Source organism: Cicer arietinum, chromosome 3 (genome assembly GCF_000331145.2).
Source record: "Cicer arietinum cultivar CDC Frontier isolate Library 1 chromosome 3, Cicar.CDCFrontier_v2.0, whole genome shotgun sequence".
Lineage (NCBI taxonomy): Eukaryota > Viridiplantae > Streptophyta > Magnoliopsida > Fabales > Fabaceae > Cicer > Cicer arietinum.
The window spans coordinates 613,270-626,785 of NC_021162.2; the positions used below are offsets into that span (position 1 = coordinate 613,270).

A 13,516-nucleotide genomic window follows, 5' to 3' on the forward strand; every position below is an offset into this window, starting at 1 on the left:
TATATATATAAATATAAATACATATTGCATGTCATGAAATAAATTCAAATTAGCTTAAGAAAAATTGAAGAGTTTCATACGATTCATACCCTCTCAGGAAAAGGAGTAGTATTTCCCTCATCCTCTTGAGCAACACCTTTATTAGCACTCAAACCACCACTTTCATCACCCATCGTTCCTTCAATTTCTTCTCCCTCTTTCTTCGCCGCCGCCGCGATATCTCGATGACCGTTGTCAGACTCAGATATCTCGATAACCTTTTTCTTCTGCTCTTTTTTCTTCGCCGCCCGAGTCTTCACGTATTTGTCCGCCGGTTCGGAGATTTTACGGCCTACCGGAGCACGACGACTTCGCCGTCCGCTACGAAGCACCGGCATTCTCTAAACCCATGCAATCGATTTGTAGCGCTGAAAACTACCCCGATCATTATATATGTTGATTCATCGATGAAATTGTTGATTGAATTTGCAAAAAATTCTATATAAAAGGAAAAATCGAGGGAAATAATGAAATGATAGGTTTAATTGGAGAATTAGGGTTAGGGTTTGTTATACGAGGTGAACGAATTTTGAATTGGATTGAAGGATGATGATAACAAATTAAGATAAGATATAATAATAAAAGAAGAAAAGGAAAAATTTATATTAAAAAAATAATAAAAGCAAAAATCTGAAGCAATCCTTTTCATTATTTTTTGTGGGGAAAAAAACTTACCCACATAATCTCATAATCTTTTAACAGTATAATTTTCATGTATTATAATGTAAATTATTTAACGTAATCTATATGATATGTAAAAAAAATTATATTTATAGGATATATAAATTATATTTATAGGATATATAAATTAAATTTATAATTTTAAAATAAATAATAAAATTTTAAAAAATTGAGATATGTAGATAAGAATAAAATAGTCTTACGTTAATGTGTCTAATTAGAGTAGTATTTTAGAATTTAATTTGTATGCAAAATAGTTTGATATCATTATCTTTAAGATGATAATCATTTAAGTGAAACAATTTTTAATATCGGAATTTTATATATATATATATATATATATTAAATTTTTTATGGTTATATTTAAGTTCCAGTTACAAAATAAATTTATGTAGACATATTACGACTTTTCTTTACCTATCGTGTAAAACTATTTTACTCCAATGATATATAGTCGTGATTTTTTGTATTGGCACATAAGTGCTCGTTCATAAAAATATTATTTATGTCTAAAAAAAATGTTATTTAGTCCTTAAATTTTAATTCAATTAAAAAATATCGATATTATTAAGTTGAATATTATGTTTCAGGTTCGAATATGAGTCATCAAAGTTGTGCATAATTTTTTACGATATTTATCATCTCTTCTACAAATAAAAATACATGTTGATCATCAATATAAAATTAGTTTTATAGTGACTATGTAAATCTTTATTTTCTCTTATATTTATTATCTCGTCATTAAAATTCATTGGATCATACTTATATATATTTTTTAAATTGTAAAGTCCAATAAATTTTAATACTAAGATCACAAAGATAACTTCTTCATATTTGATTCAAATCAAATAGAATTTCATTAAAGAAAAACATGAGCGAAGCCAACCAATTTTTTCATTGATTATAGGAAGAGAAGGTAGTGATATTAATGGTGAAAAAGTATACAATATTTTTTTATAACCCGTTAATATTTAAAGCTTGAGTAATATATATATATATAGCTATATTTTTTTATGAATGAAAAGTGACAAGCCCCACAAAAATAAACTAAACATCTCTAGAAAAGTCCAACAAGCTCGCATCCAACAACAAAACAAAAAGAGCAAAATTAGGAACATAATCAAAAAACCAAATTATGAATATCAAGACTAAGACAACGTTGCAAATGAGTGTGCAACTTGGCTGGTTTCATCAGGAATATGATGCATCTGAAACCTTGGCAAAATGAAGAGAATACCGTTAGATTTATCAACCAAAGCGTAACATGATTCAATAAATAAGTTAACTTAACAACCTCTAGAGCATCAAATTCAATAATAAAACTATAGAGACTACTACTAATCACTACACGAGACCTTTTATTAAAGTCCACATTTCCACCATCAAGCAAGAGCAATTGCCAAGACAACTAGCAAAATCATGTATGGACTGAACATTGGATCGGTTCGGGACCAAAAACAATAATCGACCCAAACCGCGGGTGAGAGACATATATCCAATGAAGTCGGCCAATTGACACGGTTTGGTCGGGTCATAGATTCACGAGTTAGTAGGTAAAACGGCTGGATTAATTCGATTTGGACCAGAAAAAATATATGGCCCAATTGTATTTTTTTTTTGTGATGGCCAATTTTTTTACCCATTTGGAGGCAATTATGAGACTCATTTTAAAAACTTTGAAGTTTTGGCTTATTTTAATCAAACTCAGATTGTAAGATAAATGAAAAATCAAACAAAAAATTATTATGATTTGAATAAGTGAAAACAATATTAAAAACCCTAACTAAGATCGTTAAAAACAAAAACAAGAACTCACATTATGTTGCATGTACTTGTGTGCGTTTGCGAGACATCTTTTCTCCATTTACAATTGATGAGAAGAAAAAGGAAACAAAGAAAGAGGATATTAATGTCGACGGAACCAGTGACTAAGTTTTTGTTTAGTTAGAAATAGAAATGATGGAGGTGGATCGAGGCTTTGCACAGGAAGAACCTGTGGTGGCCGCTTCGAAACAGAAACAATGGAGGTGGTGGTGGTGGCTTCGAAGAATCACACCCCCACACCCATCATTAATTCCATATTTTATGACATCATATACATTGATATTAATTCAACCGTCTTTATTGGGCGTCAAAAGATATTATGAGAATAAGTCAATGTGTCACCCCTAGTCTAAAGTACTACGATCAATTAGAGGCTTAATAGAGATGTTTTTTTGATCGAACACTACCTCATTCTGAGCACATCGGATCTCATTTATGAAAGTGTTAAAAAAAACACAAGAAATTGGAGATTTGAACTGTGTGTTGTCATTTCTAAAAATTACTTTGAGTTGTTTAACCACAAGATATATTTTTATCAAATCATTCAACTTAAGATTATAAAATAGGTTCAGTAAAATAAAGTTGAATCATCAAGAACTTAGATTAGAGTAACAAAAAAAATTTTTATACTACTTCACAACAGATAGTTGCTATACCTAGTTATCCCATTATAGAGAGATTTTGTCTTAGTACAGTTGATAACTTAATCCACTATTTAAACAATTGCATACAAGTATTATTTACTATGCCTCTTTAGGCTTTGAGTATTCTTCTTTATCCTCTTCAAACTGTCACCATTAGAACTCTTCTCAACTTTCTGGTAGGATGCCGTTGAAGTTCATGAGTATTGCTATACCTATTCGGATTGTAGATTATCAAATGTTTGATGCAATGCTTCTTATTGCTATATTATGACTTAGTCAACTAGTAAACATAATTACTTGTTAATTAGGTGGTAATATTCTTTGTGTTAAAGACTTAGATTATTATCTCTAATTTACTCATAATCTATGTTACCTTAAAATAGATAGTCATTATCATCATTGTTTCCATTAGAGGTTTCACCAATTTCATTTGGTTCATCTTGAATGGGTGTCCCATAAGCAAAGTTTGGAGGCAATGTCATATTCAACCTTCCAAATAAAGCAACACACATGCTTTCATTTGACTTAATTCTCTTTTGTTGTTTCTCCAATTTGTGTATTTGGTCTTGATTAAAAAGTTCTTACTCTTCCGCCTTTTCTTTCCATTTTACTAACTCTTGTTCTATGTTTGTTTCCTTAGAGGAAATTGAGAATGAACCACTGGTACACTTTGAAGAGACATTTGTACCAATAGAACCTAAACCGTATAATTTTTTATTTTTTTTTTACCTTTAGGAACTACTTCCTTCCAAATAGTCAAATCATTTGACATATTCTGGATTTCACATGACAATCCTTCTCAATCTTCATTTTGAGACAAATATACTTTCAAAAGCTTTGTTTTTCTCTTTCTAAAATAATCCTACAAAATATTTCATTTGAATGTTGTTAGTAATTTCAATAACAAACATCCTTAAATTTGTAATGTTAAAAAATTATAAATAAATTAAAATAAACACTATGTACATAGACCTTCTTAACTCTATTATCAATCCAAGACTTATCATTTTTTATATGACATTTATAAAATATCTCCTCCATAGTATATTTGACTCATGTGACTTCTTCCTAGTTACGGTAAAAGTCATACATCTTTAACGATCTTACGATTTATAATTGATTATTAGTGTAAAAACTTCATTCATTTCACAACTAATAATATATTTACTTATTTCAGACAGATTAAGAAAAATCTATCATAAAAAAAATGCTAATTTTACTAAATTTAACTTATTATAGTTGTTAGTGTAATCATTACTATACATATAAAGTGAAATATATTGGTTTGTTAGTAGGTGCAACCTAATGTAACTCAAAGTCTAAAGCTTACTTTTTGTGAGCCCTATCTTTTCTTAAAGTTGTATTACATTTTATAAACAAATATTTAAATAAAAACACATTTCAAGTTCAAAATGTTTTTTTTATATAAATTAGTTAACATAATTATATAATTAAATAATTGACATAAATTATTATTGACGACTTTAATCAAAATATATCGACAATATAATTTCCCTTTTATGTTTATTTGTATTTCTTTACAATAATAGCCCAATTATTAGTTCAAAAACAAAGTATGAACAATCCAATGTGCTAGCACACTAATACATAAAGTTAATTTAGTAAAACTGTTATGATCTATATATTATTTATAGATTCGATTCGTCGTAAGTTGTATGAAATTGCTGAAGTATAAAATTCATCATAATAAAGTATAAGTAGAAGTAGATATATTTACTTCTTATAAGAAGGGCGTAAATATGTCAATACATTATCTTAAAGTGAAATTCAAACTTCTCTAAAAGGAGTACACCATAACTATAATAGAAATCAGCTACTAAAAATAAGAAGGATTAACATTTCCTAAAATCTAAGACAATTATTTATCAATATATAATTTTCACTACATTGATGAGGAAATTTAAGAAATATGATTTTTTATGGGACAAGCTTGAGATGTTGCTGCAATCATTTGTGCCTCTGAAATGCCAACGTTGCACATGTTAACAGAAACTCTTGAGTATAATTTCTTTCCATACGGTGATAAGATACCACAATGATCCTGATAAGCTTTTCGCTGCATAAAATATAGTGGAAACATACTGACTTACTATGTAACATGTATTGCACCAACTACTAAAATTTTCTTTATAAATAATTTAATCAAAGGAAGTGGTAAGATTAATAAATTATATGCTATTTTGCTTACAAGCATTTTAAGACAATCCCAATAATCGACATCATGTAGATCGACTTTGCGAACATGATCCATTTTAATAGAGTCTTTCTCTTCTCCAAACAAAAGATCTGCTATGAGATTGATAGTATGGTCCTCATGCTTCCTACGAGCAATTTCATCATATAATTCTTTTTGTGCTTTTGACTTATCCTTTGAACCATCCGGTGCTTTTTCCAACTACAATATTTAGAAAAAATCATCGACTAAAATAGGAGAATATCATTTATTTTCAAACTGCAATGAAAAATGATTTAATTTATACATAAAATACAAAAATAGTTTACACATTCATCCAATCATTTTTCACTAGATATTTTGTAAACTAAGATAATAAATTGAAATTATCACGTGATTGGATTGGATAATGGTGAAAAATAATTTACGCAAATAATGTATAGTGTATAGACTTAATTTCACGAGAAAAATATTAAATATCATTGAATTTTTTTCTAGTATATGAATCTATATAAAGACATGTTTGCAATAAGATAAAAAAATCGAGCATAACCTCAAGCTTCAAATGAAGTAAAGAAGCATCGTCTTGTTTGACTAATCCTGTTTTCATAGTGAAGTGTTCATAGGAAGACTGAGAATTTGAACTTGCAGAGCCATCACCAAAATATGTGGCTATTAAATCATTGCTTACAGTTGTATCTCCATATTCCATCACATGAGACATGTAAATTGGATCCATATTTTGTACTCTATTTACAACCTGTACATTATTAAAAGTATTTAATAATGAATCAATATTATTTGAGTACCATATTTACACACATGAATGTATTGAGAGAAAGATAAAACTTGATAAATGACTTACACTTAAATATTGATCGAATAGAGTTTGAGTCGACCTATTACTAGTTTCACTGTTCCATAAATCAAACTCAAAATATTTAATATCAACTTATAGGTAGAATTGTAAAGAGATATTTAATAGGAAATAGACCACTCTTGAGATTCATATCAAACAAAAATTTGTATTCTTATAAGATTATAATAAAATTTACTAAACAAAATACTATGTACATGTAGATAATGAGTATTTGAGTAGTATAATATTTATACATATATTCAAACTCAGAAGCGAAGCTGAAAAAATACTCAGGGGTACCAAAAACAAAGTTCTACATGCATAACATATGACAAAAAACAAATAAATATTTTCTCAAAGAAATTGACATTTGAAAGTAAGAAAATATAAAATATAAAACATAGAAATTGACAAAAACAAGTTTGTGGGATATGAAATTTTCATCAAGTAAAAAATATTTTTACCAATGCTAAAATATTTTGACCTTTTCTTTGTCCAAAAAAATATATTAAGGTGTCTAATGGAAAAGAGGGAAAATAGTAATAATAATAATAATAATAATAATAATAATAATAATAATAATAATAATAATAATAGAAATGATTGAAAACTCGTATTTTTAAATTTTGAAATTTAAATTGAAAATAGAAATGGATGGAAGAGTAATTAAATGATAATGACTAAATTATCCTTAATATTGATTAAGTATCAAATTTTGAGGAATGAATAAAATTGATTTTTCATAGAATATTTATTTTCTTAGATTTTATATTAGCAGGGGAAGATACCGGTTTAAATTTGTATTACTTGTAATAATGATAGGAAATTTAAAAGATAAAAAAATGGGAGCAATGAAAAGCTAATAATTTAATAAAGCATTTTTGTTATTTAATGATTGAACAATACCTGTCTTCCATCCAAGAAATACTATATGTATCTCCCAAACAAAATGTAAAGCCAGCTGGTGGAGGAAATGGTGTTTCAGGACAGTATATTGCAAAACTATTCTCTTCTCCATTGGAAGCTGTGGTTGCATAGATACCTATATTATCTGGAAGAATATCGTCGAATATGCTCCCAGAAAAACATGATTCGATGTATATCACCTTTTTCATTAAATTAATTTGTTAAATATAATTTTATACTCAAAATAACTATTTTTTTTTTCTATATAAAATATCTAAAGAAACTTACCATCTTTTTGTAGGATAAAGCATCATGTTTTTTCTTCAATGCAATTACTAAATCGACTCCCCATATATATCCTTCATTTATCATATCTGATCAAATAAAAATATATGCATTATTACAAAATAAAATAATCTAGCACAACTTGTTCTCATATATAGTATAAATTTTCTTAAAATAAAAAAAATACATAAATCATATATGAGGTATAGTTACTAACCCAATGCGTGTATAGTACCATGGCTAACCATATAAATGAAAATGGAATCATTTGAAGTTGTATTCAACACCTTACCGGTGCCTCCAATTGTATAACTCGTGTCTCCATTAAGCACCGCGAAAAAATTCGTTGGATTAACATTGTGTCCTGTGTAATCCTAAAAACAAATTCATTGTACAAATTTTAAGGTACAATAAAAAATAAAGTAAGTATCGATATTATGAATTTTGTGATTAATAGTTTTATTTAATTTGTATATGTATTAAAAGTAAATAAATTAAGAGTTTTGATACGTAAATTACATGTTAATTTTGATAGTACAAAAATCATGTTAATTTTTCATTGTATCCGTATTATAATGAGTCTAACGACAATTCTCACATACACTAAACAAAAAAAAAATACTATCACAAATTAAAAATCGCATTTCAGTTTATCAAATATCTCTATTATTTGTTTACCATCTAAGTTTTATTATAAAGAAGTTGAGATACATAGGTACCTTAGGAACACCTTGATAAACATTTGGCCCATTTGGACTATTAATTATAACGCCAGGCCTTGGGTTTTTATTGTGGTTGGCAATATCATCAAACATCATAACAATGATATTTTCATCTTTAAGACCACCACTTTTTAATACTTGGTATGCATGACATACATCAGCTTGGTGCCTATAATTTTCAATACCGTTAGAACCAGCAACTAAGAAAGCCCATTTCGTTCCTAAACCGTTAGAACCAGCTACATCTTCTTCTATAAATTGTGACACTTGATTTTTTATAGATCTCACACCCTTTGATTTTCTCACCATTACACTCATCCACACTATCACTATTAGTGTGACCCAATAACTCATACTTCCTTTCATTTTTTTATTAATGAACAAATTTGAAAAGTTACGCTTGAAATATGTTTTACTTTAACAATAAGAGGGATGTATATATATATATATACATAAAGTTAATCAATCAATTTAATTCATATTGATGAGTTAGGATTTTGACTTTTAAGAATTTGATATATTAATTAATACTATTGGTTTGCTTTAAACTAAATTGGCAACTAATCGTAGATATCAATGTATTAGTATTATTTTTGGGCACATTTAGTCCTTTTTATTTTGTTTAAAATAATGCTTAATTGCAGTTTTGGTCCCCTATTTTAGCTGAATTGTGAAAATAGTCTTTCAATTTATTTCTTCTCAGTTTTGGTCTTTTAGACAGAATTTTGGTCCAAAATTTAATGAAATTTCATTTTTTGGCGTTTAATTAAGTCACACCATGCGTCAAGATCATAAATAGTGTGATGTGACTTTAAAAAATGCCACTTCATCAAGTTTTAAACCAAAATTCTATTTGGGGACCAAAAAATATTTAAATAAACAAAATTCAAAAAAATTCTAATGATAAATAATATCATTCTTTCATAAATTATTAACAATTTAAGCAATTTTTTTGTGTGAATTTTTTTTGAAAAATTTAAATAAGATAAGATCTTCTAGTTTGAATTCATTGTTGTCATAAAATTCCCTTAACTAAAGTTCATATTTTATCCTCATATCTGGGTCGTTTTTAACTAATTTTTTTAATAATAAATATTTATCTCGTGTATAATTTTTATAATAAACTTAATTGAGTATATTCTAATGATTCTTATTTTTATTTAGAAGACATAAAAAATACAAATTTAATTGATTAATTAATGACAAATATTTTTTCTATGTAAAAATTGTATGCTACAACTACTTTTTTAAGTAATTCATTTGCCAAAAAACAACATGAAAAAAACGATCTGTAAAAATATTATAGTCCATTTATTATATGATCTATTTTTATGACGAAAAAATTAAAATAAGAACATTAATTTTAACTAATTCTTTAGTTAAGAATATTTATCCGTGTTTATAATAACATGAAAAAAAATAATAAATTTAACTAATTGATTAATAAAAAATATTTGTTCCGTCTATGAATTGTAAACTCTAAAAAATTATAATCGGTGTATTATAATTGTTTATATTTTTATGTCGACAATATTTAAATTTCATGATGAGTCAATAAAACTTCTCACGAAGGTCAGATATATACGTGAGCTTAAGAGGAATATGATTTCTCTTGGTGAGCTTGACAAGAAGGGATACATGTTCAAAGGTGAACATGGAGCATTGAAGGTGTTAAGAAGATTGAATTGTATTCTCTTAAAGCTAAACATGTAAATGGTTCAGCTCATGCTGCAAACCCCAACCCTCTATCAAAGATTGAAATAAATATGGTACACAGAGACTTGGCCATGTTAGTGAGAAGGTCTTGTTGCAAGTAGTTACTTGTTCTATAAGTAGTTAGTTCAACTTAGTTTTGAATCAGTTCCTCTATAATAATTCATTGTTTGTAAAATTGATTTAATAGAAAGGAAATAAAGAAGTGTAGAGGTAGTGAGTACCTTGCGCAATGCCAGAAAAAATTATGTTTGTTGTGTTAGCTTCTCAATGATAAAAACGATTTCATACAAAAATCAGTTTTTCTCTCAAAAGCTTCAACAATTGAAAATAGAGTATTTCTAATACTCAGTCTCAATGACATTGTTCATATACAAGAGAATGAAATAGTAGTCTAACTATGTTAGAAGATTGGTTTAGAAAAGGATGTGAAATATGGAAGTGTGGTGATATAAGCGATTAAGTTATTGGATCGTCTAAGGCAATTAATGTGACCAATCTTCACACCGGTTAACACCTAATTTTGTCCGCTCCTTTTAGATTTTCTGTGAAAAATAATAAATATATAAAAAATTAAATAAAAAATCATAATCATAAAAATGATAATAAAAAATAATAATAGTTAAGCCTTTAAATTTTAGAAAATCATGGATGCGTTTGGTTTAGGTTTGCCTCTTATTCCTTTTCATAAAATTTCACTCTTTTCTAAAGCATAAAAAAAAAATGTATAATTGAATGAAGAGAAATGGATTGATGGTAATAAGAATCAGTATAATGGTTATCAATTGGATGAAAAGAAAAAAAAAAGAAACAAATTAAGGTAATAAAAATGATGATCAATTGACAATTATTCCCTTGTCTTTTGTAACCTACATCCAAAAAGTCTATAAATAATCGACAACAAGAGAAGAAAAGGGAAGCACGATTGAGAGCACAAAAAAAAAAAGAGAGAATAATAGACAAAAGAGGAGCACATAATCTGATCTTGGGAAAATCAGTCCAGCAAAAACCAATTCAGTAGTAAGATATCACTTTCTTATTGTTTCTCTAATTTTCTGCTTATTAGTCTTTGTATTGCATCCTTTTAAAAAAATATTCTTTTTTTTTTCTTTATCTTTTTCTGTTTATGCAAAAACAAAAATTATATGTTAAACTTTCATTTTTCTAGAGTTGTCTGTTCCTAAAATTGTTTTCTTTGCAGCACAAATTACTAAAAAAAAAAAAAACTAATTGATGTTTATAAACTAATCACCAAGAAAACAAATTTCACCCTATTGTAATATAACATAAAACTCATAACATCTCTTTATCAAATAACTAAAAAAAATCATAACAATGAATAAATAGTTTTTCCCTTATGATTAGCTTTAATGGTCGCTGCTGCCGAATGAAATTCATCCTTGTTCGCTGCACCACATCACTCACCCTCAATGTTGGTGGTATTTATGTCGCGACAGATCCGACAATGCACGAGCAAATCCTTTTTAACATGCTGCTTCACTGTCACGTCCATCTATTTCGTTCACATACCGTCGCGTTACGTTGTTTTCTAACAAAAACCAATTTTTCTTTACTTTAAAACAAAAATAGAAGATATAATCTGTAAGACTCTTAATTTTAAATTCTAATTTATGTATTTTGGAGAATTTTGTGTTGAATTTCTGGGCTTTTTAGCCAATTTTATTGTATTTTGTTTGTTAAATGCCAAAAATATCTTTTTAGATACCCGATTAAAATTATTCATCGATGAATAATTTTATTTAATTACGGTGAATCTTTTGTCGAAGAAATTTTTTTCTGAGATGCAACATTTTTCAGAAAAATTCATCTGCCCATTGAATTACGGCGAGAGTAGATATTTTTCTGAAAAAAAGTGGTTTGTGATGTGATATGAAGTGACACGCGTAATGATGATTTTTATAAAAATATCTAGAAATTTGTTTAGATATTTATTATTATAATATATATATATATATATAAGATAGAGAAAGCAAGGCAAGGCTAGAGAGAAAGCAAACTCACGGTCTTCTTCTCCTTCCTTCCTTTGTTTTCCAAAACAAAAACTAAAACCATAAAACACAAACCCCATTTACTTACTAGATTTAAGCTTCCATTTGAGAAGTGACAGAAGAGGAAGTTGTTCATTGCCACGCTGCGGTGCTAGTGAACTAGTTTTCGATGCGACTTCACGAACTTAAATTTTACCGGAATTAATTACGGTACCGTAATCGCGCGTTAGAGCTATCGTTAAGGTAAGGGCTCCTTCCAAACTTTTAGTTTGCATTTAGGACATTATTTGTGATTTTATGGAAAAGAAATTTGATGTATTTGAGGTGTGATTTTGTGAAAAATTAATTTAATGTGATTATGTGTAATTTAGTGGAATTTAAATTTGAGGTGTGGTTTGTGGTGATTCAAGTTTGGTGTGATTTATATGTTCATAATTATTATTATGAATTTTTGAGATGTGATTTATTTGTGGATTTTGTAGAAAATGAATTGATGAAATTTGGTGGTTTATGTGTAAAAATGTGGAGTTTTGAAATTGGGTGAGTTATGTTTGAATTGTTGAAATTTAATTGAGGTGTTATATGTGTGTTGTGGAATTGAATTGATTGTTGTCGGTGTGAATTGGCGATAATTAAATTTGATGAGTTTGAGTTACGTAATGAGTTATTTTCAAATAAATGAGTTTGAACTGAAATTGAAATTTTACAAAAAATTAGCGTTGTTAAAGTTGTGAAAAAGTTCAAATTTTAACTAAGTTAAAGAGTTTAAGCAAAAAGATAGATTGAAATTAAAAATGGTTAGAGTTTAAAATGTCACTCTTTAAATTACTTTTTGATTGAGTTTAAAAAGAAAAAAAAGTTTAGAGTATTTTATTGACTCAAAATTTTTGGTGCTTTAATAGTCGAGTGTGTGTATGGGAAATTTTGACGATATTTGTTTTATTTAGTTTTAAGTAAATAATATAGATTATTTGGTTTTAAAACTTTGGTGTGTGAGAAAGATTTAATTTTGGAAATTTTGGAAATTTTGTTGTGTTTGGATTAGTTTTATTGTGAACAAGTTGTTATAAATATTCATGTTTATGTAGTTAGCTCCTTGAGTCTCGAAAAGGAATCGAGACTGTTGGCACCGAGTTAGCGGTGGGGAGAACTCTGATATATTAATGTTGTTGTGGTGATTTATGGTTGAAAATTTTAGAGATTGAATATGGTGATTAATGTTTGGAAATTTTGGTGATTTATGTTAGGTGAAATTGATGTGTTCATAATTAATATTATGAATTTTTGAGATGAAATTTATGTGTGACTTGGTGGAAAATGAATTTAATTGAATTTAGGTGTGGATGAAATTTGGAGATGTGATTTATGTGTGTTTGTGGAAATTTAAATTGGTGTGAATAAATATGTTTGAGTATGCTCTGTGTGGTGTTTGAAAAATCATTAGTGTTAATTGAGTATTAAAAATGGGGAATCTTTTAATAACTGCATTTACTTAATGATTGTGGTGAAAGAGTCAGAGTATGCTCATGCATTTCATAGTACATGGTGACCGCGATGGGGCCATGGTGATAGTGGTGACCGTGATGGGCCACAGGATGATGCCATGTGAATTGTTGGTTCATCTTATCCTTGCGGGGATT

The 13,516-nt window shown here is 27.9% G+C and overlaps 2 protein-coding genes across 2 annotated transcripts in view; both read right to left on the reverse strand.

Annotated features, from left to right (window-relative positions):
- LOC101515183 (casein kinase 1-like protein HD16) overlaps positions 1 to 602 on the reverse strand; it is a 7,555-nt gene extending 6,953 nt beyond the window's left edge. Inside the window, exon 1 of the mRNA XM_004491634.4 lies at positions 90 to 602. Coding sequence (XP_004491691.1) covers positions 90 to 377 — 288 coding nt within the window. The 5' untranslated portion in view covers positions 378 to 602. The remainder of the gene's footprint in view (positions 1 to 89) is intronic.
- Positions 603 to 5,109: 4,507 nt separating this feature from the next.
- LOC101488586 (vacuolar-processing enzyme-like) lies at positions 5,110 to 8,463 on the reverse strand. Its single transcript, XM_073365954.1, has 8 exons — positions 8,152 to 8,463; positions 7,650 to 7,806; positions 7,436 to 7,521; positions 7,148 to 7,347; positions 6,248 to 6,296; positions 5,936 to 6,142; positions 5,398 to 5,604; positions 5,110 to 5,265 (listed from the first exon to the last, which is right to left on the reverse strand). Exons 1-8 carry the CDS (start codon positions 8,461 to 8,463, stop codon positions 5,110 to 5,112), a joined length of 1,374 nt encoding a protein of 457 aa, XP_073222055.1.
- Positions 8,464 to 13,516: the final 5,053 nt, after the last annotated feature.